We start from the raw sequence: 13,585 nt of genomic DNA on the forward strand, positions 1-13,585 counted from the left end.
CCAAACATAGCATATTCACATGCTGGAAAACAGTTTCATTGGGTTTTTACTAATTTTTATCCTGCACATCAGGTTAACTGAATTTTATTGTATTTTTGAGATTAGAAGTGGTCTAATTTTTATAACTGTGTATAAAATAATCATTGTTTTAAAAATGGAGATTTTAACAGTAAATATTACACAAATGTCAAAGAATTTTAAAAATATAAACACATGCTCAAAAGGTATAAAGACCACATCTCCTAAAGAAAAAAAAATTGTATATACACATCCCTAAAACTTTTTAACAAATACAAAATAAATGTACAGCAACTAAATAGAATCTAGTTTGAACACACACAGCACATTGATATGAAAGATACAGAAATAAGTCATAAACCTTCTAAATTGTGAGAAATATTTACAAAATATAAATGACTAAAATTATTAAAATAAGATTTAGATGATGTCCAAACAATATATACACTAAATTAGATTTCAATATTATAAAAAAATAAAGTTTGTCAACCATGTGCATACAAGTTACTCTTTACTAGATGTAAACCTCCAGTAAAATTAAATTGTAAGGAACAAGGACACCAAAGATGTACGTGAAAGAGAAATAAATCTTAAAAAAGCTATGTGACAAACATACCCCGAAATTTGATGCTGCAAACCTGTCACTAGCCGAGACAGCTGATGAAGCAGTAGTGTGTGCATAGTAAGCATTGATATTAGCCAGCAAGGTGCTCATGACAGCTGGAACACCTTGGCACATGTATTTAGTTGACAAACAATGGAAGTGACTAAGAAGAAAAACAAACAAAAACAAATTAGTGACTTGTTATGCTTTAAAGAATGAAAAACTAAACCTTTTGTATTTTAATAAATCAAGCGCTTTGATTACAATTCTTTAGTGATGATTATTAACAGCTTCATAAAGAAAACTTCCAACTTCTGAAACAAAATATTTAATAATGGCTAACAACTAATCTGCATTTTTGTCTTTAGTCTGTCATGAGTAACTTAAAAATAATTTTTCTTCTGTGCTTACGTCATTGCTTGATAGATTGATTCAATTCCATATCTCATTGCAAATTCATCCACAATTTCTTCAGATGGGTTGTCAAAGTACACTTTCCATGCATCATCCTATAGAAAAATAACTCCTAGTATTTTGAATTTTAAAATTATAACTTGTAATCATTCCTCAACTGTACAAGGTGTATATATATATATATATATATATATATATATATATATATGTCCCTGAATCAAATGGGAAAAAAAATTTCCTTTTTATACATTACTTTAAAATACAGAAAAATAATATATGCTATACCATTATAAAGGATATTTACACATCAATAAAAGATAATTCGGTTTTCAAATATTCAGTCAATTGCTAGTTATTTTAAAAAGTACAGTACATAACTTACTAATGAATTGTACTGTACTCAGTGCTATGTTACAAATCATACAACTTACATTGTATAATAATCACACGTTTTAAATATCTTTTGACTGTGCCACACCTACTTTAGTTCATAAATACAGAAAACCTACAAGTATTATCTTGATATGCTTAACTCAGCCCCAATAAAATCTTATTTATGGTTCAGAAATGCATGAAATTCAACCTTACCATACTATATAAAAATTATTTATGTAGTTTATTTATTAATGGGTAATACCCAGACTTATCACATAGATGGATAACAGTTACTATAAATGAAACATACTACACCAAGGTCTATCTTATACACGAACATAACACTTGTATTAACATAGATTAAACTCGGTGGTATGTAAAATGTTAACAAAACCTAGATATGGATTTACAGGTACACTTTTGACACAGTGATATGATTTTTTAAAAATTGATAATGTAATATTTTTAGACTATTAGGGAGAAATGAACTTGGGTGGACAAGAACGATATCTCGGGACGTTTAGCCCACCCCAGCGCCAGCCATGTAATATTATACATATTTTACAAGTGAACAAAACCTACATGTATTATTTGCTTACAAATGATTTCAATATAAAAGAACATTACACTTGTTTGTGTTTTACTAGTGTACTAGTCTTGGCAGTATCTATAATGGGTATGTACCTCAGTTCTAGCTTACAGTGGTTCTAATATGAATAGTATCTTACAACTTAAGAGAACTTTAAGCTGGGTCTCAAGTGCCCCAAATCCAGATCTATTTGATAAATGAACAACAAATTAGTAATCTATTAAGAAGTCACTGAACTACATCATATATGTACATTGTGCATAAATAGATATTATGTCTGGCATAGAGGTTCAGTATTTTACCACAGAACAAAAGTTATATTATAGTTCATTATATAGTCTAAGTTCAAACCAAACGTATCACTCCACAAAACGCATGGCCATTTATAAACACTCAAATACAAGCATTAAACTCATAACTACCTTAGAGATACATGAAACTTAATACTTCTCACGTACAAATTAACACAGGTTCAAACATCCTTCATATTTTCTGTCATGTATCTTAATGCAAGTAAAACGTTTAAATAATCCATTGAGTTCAAAGTTAGCTTGTAACTTAACAAGTCTTGCTTCTGGTTAAAAGAGATAGAATACGATAGATCAAACTAAAAACATTTCTGGACTATGCATGTTCTACAACAAATCATATCCTACCCCTTTAGCATCTGGTAGCTTGACAATTCCTCCAAATTTTTCTTCACACAAATAATGGAATAAGTTCTAAAAAAGTAGAAAATATGTACAAAATATTTTACTTTTTTTTTTAAATAGATGAACACAATAGATAAATAGTATTACAAATAACAAAAGCAACAACAATAGTGAAACAAATAATAAAATTAAACATTTATGTAATGGACCAATATATAACATTAAATTTTATATAAAAAGGCCTATAAGTGAAAAGAGATTCTGCAATCAGGGCTTCTGGCTGTCACAGCTAGCACTCTACCACAGAGCCATCCCAAAGCCTCTTTCGAATTAATAGATTTTTCATGCAGAGCTTAATATTAAATATTACCTTTTCACCATTTCCTAATGCAAGTTAAAAATTGTTTTGTAGTGCTTGTTTGTTGTTAAACCTACACAATGAGCTGTTTGTGCTGTGCCAACTATGGGTGTCAAAATCAGGTTTTATTTTAGTGGATAAACCCTTAGACTTACTGCTGAGTTACTGTGTGGGTACACAATTTGTTAAACTGTGATAGATTTCTTATGATTTGGTCACATGTACCTATAATGTAGTAGTACATTTGCTACACTCACAGCAGGAAGCCTTACATGTAAAAATTGATAGGGGATGGCTTGTATTCTTAGATAGCTCACAATGGTACAGCACTGGCCTTGGATTCAAGTTCCTGTCCTGGAGTACCTTTTCATTTATTGCCTTTATTTTTTTACATAAAATTACATTACTTTGCTTTTATATATCCATCAAATGACAATCATACCCACCTCATGTAAACAGGTGTATTGCACATGGTATGGAGCCACCTTTTCTTCCCCTTGATTTCTACACTGATATGCAGACGTATAGCACCTGACACAGCAGACTTGTCTGTTCTTTTCTCTGTTAAAATCATACAGAAACTTACCATTTCTTAAAAAATACACACACAATAATTACACAGGGGTAGAAATATTATAAATTTTCAGCAGGACGTGTGTCCTGCTGGACAGTGAAACTTGCTGGACATTTGAAATTTTAGCAGGACACCTCAAAATTGTCACCGGACATTACCGAAAACAAGAAATCAAGTAGAGACAATTATTATATAAAACAGAATCATTTTATTTATGGCACTGAAACATTACTTCAAAGCAAGTTGCAACAAGCCTTATATCCATTAAAAATGACACATCAATCAAACTGGTAGATTTAGTCATCCAGCACTAAGACATCAGCTGATGTAGACTCAGTATCTCTATTGTCTCTATGTGTGTGAGTTCTATGTGGACTTGCAAATCGTCTGGTTTTTTTACTGTCCTTACACCAGGATTCTACAGACTTGCAAAGTAATTCTGTGCTTGCAAGATCACAGGGCTTATTCTTAGCTGATTTTATTGTCATCAAGTTATTAAGAGAATCATTTATTAGTTTGGACTGCCAGTCATCCTTAATAATTGCCATTTGGGAAAATCCACATTCTGGTTCAGCAGATAACACAGAAATCACCTGCATGAGGCATACCAAGGCCAACACTGTTGATCCAGAGAAAGGTTTACTGTCATCAACAGTAATTTGACTTAACATGTGGGCCCACAATCCACTTGCACTACTAGCCAGGGACTCATCTGATTTGGCAAATCTTGTGGCTTTGAGCAGTGTCTCGTGCAAGTCAGCTTGGCAAATATAAGCTGCAATGTTGAAACCCTTAGCTTCTAGCAGAGCACCAAAGTGGTCCAACAGTATCTGGAGTTCATTATGGCCATAAGATTACAATGCTTCCTTGCTTTTAGGCCAGTTGCTTGGTTCAAAAATTTGAAAGGCACCAATAAAATCCTTATCAAATTCTTCAAATCTCTCATTCAGATATGTGACAATTTTACTTATGAAGATGGCAGTTTATTCAGCCACGGATTGAGCAACTGTCTCTTTTGTGGCAGTTTTTGAGCCTCTGGCCCTTGTCTGACCACTAATATCAATCACCTCTCCTTTACTTAACCACTTGCCAGTTTGTTCACATGTTGTGAGCTCTTTAACAATTTTCTGGGATCTCTCAACATAATTCAAATTGTCCAACTTCTCTTTGCAAACAGAGAGTTTGTCAGAAACAGTGTTCACAGTAGCAGAATTGTCTTTCATTTTGAGACTAAGAGATGTCAAAACAGGCAGAACTGCCAAGAGTATGTCCATGTACAGGATGAATTTAAGACTTGTCAAAGTACTGTATAATCCTGCAGCTTTCTGTCCACGTTCCCCTTTGTAATGCAGCTTTATTTGATACAAATGCTCTGCTAAAGCTGGCCAGTTATGAGAAACTGACTCCAGAGCACACTCTTTGTAGGCCACCCACCGAGTTCCTGTCCCTTTTGTTGGCTTTACCAGCTTCTTTGAGGCCAGCCCAGTTTTGTGGCAAATTGTCATAAAACTTCCATAGCTTTTCTAAAGAGGCTTGGATACAATCAAGGTTAGGGATGTTCTTTGTGGTCTTCTTAACTGCAAGTTCCAATCTGTGACTAATTCAGTGGATCCCTATCAAATAAGGTTTCTGCACCTTCAATCTGTTGACAAGTCCTTTATTTGTGCCAAAATCGACAGCTGCTCCATCAGCTGTCAAGCATACAATTGATTCAAGCCAGTCGGGAAACTTGCCATACATGGACAATGCTGCAAGTATAAATAATTAGTACCAAATATTAGTTACTTTCTGTAAAAAAAACAACAAAATGTAAATTTGTACTTTGGAAAATTCAATTGCTCCATTATCTGTTACTCTAGTTGTGCTAGGTTAAGCTCCAATTCTGTCAGTGGTAAATACATGGTTCTTCTTGGTTTAAATCAATTGAAAAATGCTTGAGTTTTCACTGATGTATATTAATAATGAAATTACTATGTAAACCTGAATTATAACAGAAATGTACATGAAATATTGTCCATTTTAATTTTTCTTAATTAGGAATTCAGGATAAATCCAGAAAATTCTCATCACAGGTAATTATGAAACCTTTACCTGAACTAAGTGCCTGTAGCAAGTGTTCAGAATCAGCCCTCTCAACTGACTGCAGACACAGGAAGTGGGTTACTGGGTAACAGTCACTGTCCAAGTATCTTACATAGACTATCTATTGCTCAATGTTGGCAGCGTCTGTTGAGCCGTCAGTCATAATGCCATAGAATAATGAGGTGTGCAGACGAGATCTGACATTAATTCTAATTGTTTCTGCAATATACTTCATAAAGATAACTGCTTGTTTGTCATTGGCATAATGTTCTGCTAAGTTCATACAAAAGTTGTGCTCCTGCAACAACAGAAGCTCTTGAAAATCGCTGAATGGTTTGACATTCAAAGCCATATAAAGGGCAGTCCTGAACAGCACAAGCAAATGATCTTTCTCAATCTGGTTAAGTTTACTCAATTCTTTCATCATGGGAGTTAAATCAGGTGTTTCTTTAGCTGTCTTAGCTTGACAACTTAGACTGTGGGCGTGACTGTTTTCATGCTCCTTAACATCACTTTCTCTCAGGTTGGAAGATCCTGTTATGAAGTTGTTCTTCTGCCTTCCACTACTTTGGTCATATTCCTGACAAATTGAGCAAAACATTAGTCCGGTAGCATTATTATACTCCAGCCATGGTTGGCCTCTGTTCCATTCATCCTGAAAACGATGAGTAGGCTTAGCACCAGTACTAGCAGTAACAGTTTTTGCTTTAACACTTGGGCTTAGGTCAACAAGCTTGGGTTTTTTCACTCGAGGTTCCATAGTATTGTCTTCCGATTCATTAGTCTTGCTCGTGAAGCCAAACTGAAATAGATCGTGAGACTTTCCCATTTTTTTTACTATCAGACACCATGAATGTTTGACAGTAACATGACTATTCGGGATGGCACAGATAAGGTGACCTAAAAAGCGCATTTTGTGACCGTGCACAACCGTTTTTTTAAAATTTGCTTATTTTTTGTCTTAAATTAAATCTTAAATTTTGCAAGTTATTTTCCACTCATTATAGAATATACTTTTAAGCAAAATCTTTGGGCTGTGCATACACAGCTTTTGCCTCACTTATTTTTGAGGGGACGATTTGTGTCCTATATGTTAGGAATATGACCACCGGTTACGATGTCCAGTGATAGATGGGAAAGTGTCGGTCAAACTTGATTTTTTAACGGACATGTCCAGCTTTAAGTAGAAAATTTCAAACCTTGATTACAGTCCTATAATGTTCAAATAAAAACACTTAGTGTACTTTTCTTTAGGTGTCTCACTTGACTTCACTTTATAATATTTGTTTTTAGAAACATCTGTTGAGTGTATTGATTGACTTAGTATAGAAATGTTAACAGTACAAAACAGATGATTAATTACAACTGAAGTGCATCACAGATAAACAACAAATACCTAGATTATACCAAACATCCATTTCTCCACTCAAAGTCCTCACTTCAATGATAGTTTGTCCTAAAAAGTCATCACTTTCTCTGGTAAGTTTCTGACGTAATTTGGACTTCAAGTCATTGTCCTCATCCCTGGTAATAAATCTCAATTCATCATCAAAAAAAACAATATGACATTACAATACAGACAGCTGATTAAATTTATCTTAAGCTAAAGCTAAGAGTAAAAAATAAAAAAAAAAATATTAGGAAAATAAATACAATGCTACTAGTATAAAGAAAGACACTAACATTTTTAAGAATAATGTTCATAAATGGTGATAACATGAGATGTTACACAAGTTCCTTGCTTGCTGCTGCAACTTCTAATTCCATTCTTTTGGTCACTTTCTTTTACAATGAATACTGTAGCAAATAAAATTTTTTTGTTGTTAAGCACAAAGCTACACATAGGCAGTCTAAGCTGAGCCTGCCACATGTACTGAAACCAGGTCCATAGCATATGCTTTGACACTTATCACTGAGCCACTGGGGGGGGCCAGATAAAAATATCAGATAACTCAGTATGATGCAATATGAGTCTGACAGGTTGAGAACAGTACATGCAAACAAACCATAGTGAATGTATGTAGCTAAAACAAGCCTCCTCTTATATATGTATATACATAGACTATGTACAGTCTATTATAAAATAATCCTAACCAACTGATGCTTATCCAGAAATGTGTTACTAAAATTATCATATCGGTTAATTTCAAATGTAACTTACCATACATAACATTTTCATTGAAATTCCTGTGTTAACATATCAGGATTAATTCTTTTAAACTGTAAACAACAGTCATTAACACATAATGGTAGTATTATGACCCACCACTTTAAACAACTTTTACAGATGTAAAATGAATATTTTGTTGACAACTTAAATATATTAAACTATGTAATAACAGTTTCAAAAGATAGATAATAGTCTAAGTATTTTGTGTTTTCTTTGTTCAAATGATGCTAAAAATAGATCTTGTATGAAAATTATGTTTATAGAGAAACAATTGTACAGGATGACTGGTAAACCCAAACATGAAAATATTAAAACTGAGTTAGAAAATAATAAAATTTAGAAATAATATACATATATCTCTTCAGTCTTGGCAAGATTTTTACTAAACAAGAAAAGCTTCCTTCATACTTACCATACACGAACTTTGATTCGATCGGATGAATTGTGACATTCACTGATGAAAGAAAAACAGAAAAATTATTCTTAGGTTGTCCCAGTAACTAACTGCTTGTAATTACTCAGTCTCTATAAACAATTGTGAGTTGACAATCTCATTTGTTTTGACACATACATACATAAAATTCTAACTTTTAGTTTCTGGGATGGTTATATCCTATTAGAATATCTTTTCCCCTAAATATATTTTCCTTAGAATTATTTATTACAAATGGTTCATTTTATTATTAGATACTTCACTATAATTATGGGAAATTCAGTATCATGTTTTATTATTTACTGATTTAATTACATTTGTCATTGCTGTTTTAATACACAGAGGTTTTTGTTCTGTTGTGTATTTAAAAATATTAAAATTTTTACTGAGAAACTGCCTAAGAATAAAAGCTTCACTTTCTATTTCAAGTGTTTAGGTATATCATAAACAACAGCTCTAGTGGTTCCACTGCTTTACCAGCTTCCAGTATTTAACACGTAACACACGACAACCAAGAAAGGAACAGGAACAACTAGAATCACTAACCATTGTTATTCACCTCAAATATCCAGTACAGTTTAAAGTGTTATACATACAAGTAAAACTTTTCATTCCAAACAGGATTGAGATCTTGAGGCATGGTGCGTGTGCGCTTTTTAGTTTTCCCAACTTGGACGGTCACATAAGGGTCACTAGTCCCACTTTTGTCTTTGGCTATAAGGCCTTGAGCACAGATAACTGTAACATGGTTTAAGTATTTAAGTCTAAGTGACTGCTTAGAATATACATGTGTAAGCAAGATTTACAAACTTATGAAAATAATGTTTCAATCTTACCCTTAATTATTTTATGTTTTACCAAGGATTTTCCAGACAAATATACTGCTAACACTACGAAGTAGAAAATACTACCTTTGAATACAAAGATCACATTACAAATTTTCAGGTGCTTATATACAAATCAACTCCTGCCAAGTACAAGTTCAGAGTCTATATCTATATATCTGAGTAAATTGAAAAAGAAGTAAAAAACTTGAAAATTTCATAATTTTTCTTAGAATATTATCTTGATTGAAAAATATAAAGTTCATATTTTTTCAGTTCTCATATTTCTGTAATTCCTGATGAGTTTGACAATTTAATATTAAATGAAAAATTATATCAGTTTTACAGTCTGAACATAGTTTTAATATAAAGTTTTTAAGCCCACACTTAGTTTTTGAATCTGTGTTGAAGGACAATTACACAATACACTCAGAATTTTCAATTTGACAAGTAGGATTTAGATTATGCATTAGAATATAGGCAATATTGTATAAAATAAATCATATATTTTATCAAAAACATGAACAAATATGTTAAATAGGTTTGGAATAAAGTTCATAAAAGCTATTGGAAATTTAACCTCATTACATTTTTTCATGTACTGAAACCTGTCACAGAAAACTGACAATAAAAAATTAAAACACTTTTTTTATGGATCAGACTGAATTTTATTCAATTATTTAGGCATAAAATTTGCATTTTTTAAAATTCCATTTGCTATAAAATTGTAATAATATCAATTCCAATGCTGGCTTAAAGTTGTGAAATATACTTATACCCCTTCAATCTTTATGTGCATCAAAATCTTAACAACATTAAAACAGTTATTTATTCCATTTTCTCAGATAAAAAATCCCACAATAAAAGAATTGTCTATTGCATACATTTAAGTCTAAAAGAAAAGTTGTCATTATGCAAATAATTATTCATTACATAAATCTAAATTGAGTCCAATAATATATTACTAAACATCTAATGGAAACATTCATAATGGTTACCTTTGTTCAACTTTCTAACCCAGAACAAAATATCAATAAAAAGAGTTTTATTTATTGTATACATTTATATCCAAATTCAGAAAACTGTCAACCATTATTTTATTTCATATTCAAATGTCATAAAACCTCTCATTCTATATATTTAAGTAACTGTCAGAAAATATGAAACTATTAAAATTTGATATTGTAAAATTGAGTAATTTCAAGTGACTTAAGAGCACAGAAAGAATGATAGTTATATTTTTATTTATCACTTACGAATACAGAATGTATGATGGTCATTATATCTTATTAATCTTTGAATTTGTTGTTAAAGCATTAAATTATGATTGATAATGAACTAAAGCTTACATATACAATAACCACTACCATTCCTAATGAAACCAAAGTTCCATCACACACTTGAAGATTACTAATACTTGCCTCTATTAAAGTAGAACAATGTGAGATAAATCTGTTCCATGAAATTCATTACAGTAATTATGTACCTAAGATTATGCCTAACAAAACAAGAAATCTACTTTTATAACTAAATAAAAGTGTAAAGAACATAAAAGCAACTATCTATTCAACAGATCCAAAACATTTCTATCACCATTGATCACATACATCTAATTCAGAGCCCACAGATAAAGTAACTATCATAAATTATATGCAACCAGATTAAGGTTTAAAATATATGTTTCACATGTAAATGAATTTTACCAAAATACAAGAACAAGTGGGCATATCAGAAGTTAGCAATACTGGAAATTAGTATTTACATGTCAGTGTTTCAAGATATAAAGTACAATTATAACTGTCTTAATGGTTCATCACTGACTGTTTCAGCTATCGTTACATTCGGGAGTTAATATTTTCAAGTCAGAGAACAAAATATAAAACATAACATATTTACTTGATGAGGCACTTTAAAGCCAAACCATGTTAAAATACATAAAATATCTTATAATGTACCTTTGCTATTATTGGAAATTATCTGATTTGTTTAAAGGTCACTATAAAATTATTACAAATGACTTAAATAGGTTCTGCTTAGCCTGGATAAAATTCATTGAATTTGTTGTAATCAATAATCAAAACAGGTTACCATACATGATAAAAAGTAGCCAACATAATACCTGTATTTCAGTTTATAAATAGCCACTTTCAATAATAATGAGTACATGTGTTAGAATGCCATGAAATACACATTACAGCAGAATATGTCATTCAAACTGTTAATTTTCAATGTAGATTATCACACATGACAAATAAAAATCAGGCTCCAGCCAACACAAATTCTAATATAAAACTAACTTCAAATTGTTAGTAATCTAGCTAGCTTACTATACATAACAAAAACATATATTAAACCAAGCTACAGCCAACACCAAAAAAAGGTTTTTATACATGATATGCAGCCACCATACATTACCAAGCAGTCAGAAGAAGAAGTCTACCTGTAATAGCAATCTTGGCCGACCACTTGGAAGTTCCTTCCATCATTGACTGTTCAGCCTGCTGCAAGGCATCTATGTGCGTGTCAGGATCAACACCAAAGGTCAGCCTGCAACACCACAACGTCACAACTACTACATCATGCAACAAAAAAATGTTCAGAAACAAGATGCCACCACAGTAACACTTCACGATACAAGAACACTGCACAATTACAATAGGCACAGTTCGCGAGGCACAAGAATAGATAGGTACAGCCCATGTAACCTACCAGTGATGGCTATTTTGGCTGACCACTTGGATGTTCCAACCAATACACTTTGTTTGACAGCCTTCATATGGCCAGCATGACTTTTTACATCCACACCAAAGATGTCCCTGTATTTAAATGGGGCAATAAGATTTTTTAAATAAAACTAAACCACCATCTCATGAGCCAGGATTATGAGTGGTTTTACAATATGAAGCAACTGGTTCTCATACATGTACAGCCTGCAAATTATATAAAACATTTTTTTTAATAAAGACTAAAATTTTAAAATTCTTAAATGCATTTATATCAAACATAGTTAATTTATAATTCAGCACAATATGCTGTAGCCTTCCTGTTAAAACTATCAATTATTCTTCATCATTTATCACTAAGTTAAACAGCGCTGGGAAATACAGGAAATATAGCTTTGTATTTCAGTTTCATAACCAGTTTATTGGTTTATTAAAAATCTACAAAACAAATGATATTTTGTTTACTTACATTTGCATCAAACAAAAATACATGCAATTGCTCCAAATGTATATTAAACTTTATGCTAAAAATCAGAAGAGTATCAGGTAATACTGGGCTATAATGCCCATACAATGACAATTTGGTGATTGTAACTCCATGGAAAAATCACCTCTCTTTCTGCCCAGCTTTATGTGGTTATGTAACTTGAAAGAGAAGTTATTGCACACCTGTCTCTAACATATTTCTTTTTAAACTGTTTTGATAATGTTCAATATAGAACTGATCTAGCCATTAAAGTTTTATTACAGATCTATACAAAACTTAAAACCATGCTAGCTTGCTAATAGTACCTTTAACTTGTCAATTAGAACCTCATGTACTTAAAATAACATTTAAAATTAGATTTAATCTGATCAGAATATAGGTTTTACTGTAACTTTTGAGTTACTATTTTTCTTTATTGTAGAATAAAACTGTAGTGGAGACACATGCTTGAAACACAGATGTCTTCTGGATATGACAAAAGTAGCTGTAAGTGGGTGTGTCAATAAATGATACACTATATATGATATTTTTAGAATAATAAATAAGTAATAAATATTATTACAGCATTTAAATAAAAAAATCAAATTATTCCATGAATTAGTGTAACATAATATAAAAAAACAAAATAATTAATTTTTATTTAGCTATTCCTGAGGTCTACTGTTATTTTCTTTAATACCATTTTACACAACAACTCTGTTACCTTGTATCATTATGTAACTAATATGTTTGCAAAGTTTTCTACTTATACTTTCACCAAAATTATGGAGCTCACAGTAAATAAAAACTTTCAAATTTAAAATGTACACTGCAGCTAATGGATTTCCATTGTAAAATTTATTTTGTTATAAATTAAAAATAATCTTCCTTCTCATACAATGAAATGTTAAGTGACATTGGTAAACATACCAATACCATGATGAGCTAAAGAAGCACAGTTTTGAGTGATAAAATTTTCATCACCTCAACAGTGTTGATTATAAAAAATGTAACATTATGAATTTTGGTATGATTTTAGGTAATGAAGAAATTACAATGTAAATTTTGCTGACTGCTCATAAATCCAGTTCTGCTTTCTTTATTGAGAGACAATGCTTGAAGTGTTTAGCTTTCCATTTAAAATAATAACTTCTATTTTCTTAACCTTCTTTCTTTTGTAGGCTCTATTATAAAATCTAGATGAAGAAATTAATCCAGACAATTTTTTACACTCAAACTCTCATAAAGCTCCATTGCATAACATTCTTATTATTCTCCTAAATGGACTGATGTAAGCTTAAT

At 31.5% G+C, this 13,585-nt stretch overlaps 1 protein-coding gene across 1 annotated transcript in view; it reads right to left on the reverse strand.

Moving 5' to 3' along the window:
* The window catches only part of LOC143239441 (uncharacterized), a 94,039-nt gene that overhangs the window by 33,359 nt on the left and 47,095 nt on the right, over positions 1–13,585 (reverse strand). The window contains 9 exon segments of the mRNA XM_076480499.1: positions 635–785; positions 1,034–1,131; positions 2,657–2,722; positions 3,458–3,510; positions 3,513–3,572; positions 7,064–7,191; positions 8,250–8,291; positions 8,867–9,008; positions 11,535–11,641. Coding sequence (XP_076336614.1) covers positions 635–785; positions 1,034–1,131; positions 2,657–2,722; positions 3,458–3,510; positions 3,513–3,572; positions 7,064–7,191; positions 8,250–8,291; positions 8,867–9,008; positions 11,535–11,641 — 847 coding nt within the window.

The sequence above is a fragment of the Tachypleus tridentatus genome, chromosome 13 (assembly GCF_004210375.1).
Source record: "Tachypleus tridentatus isolate NWPU-2018 chromosome 13, ASM421037v1, whole genome shotgun sequence".
Classification (NCBI taxonomy): Eukaryota; Metazoa; Arthropoda; class Merostomata; order Xiphosura; family Limulidae; genus Tachypleus; species Tachypleus tridentatus.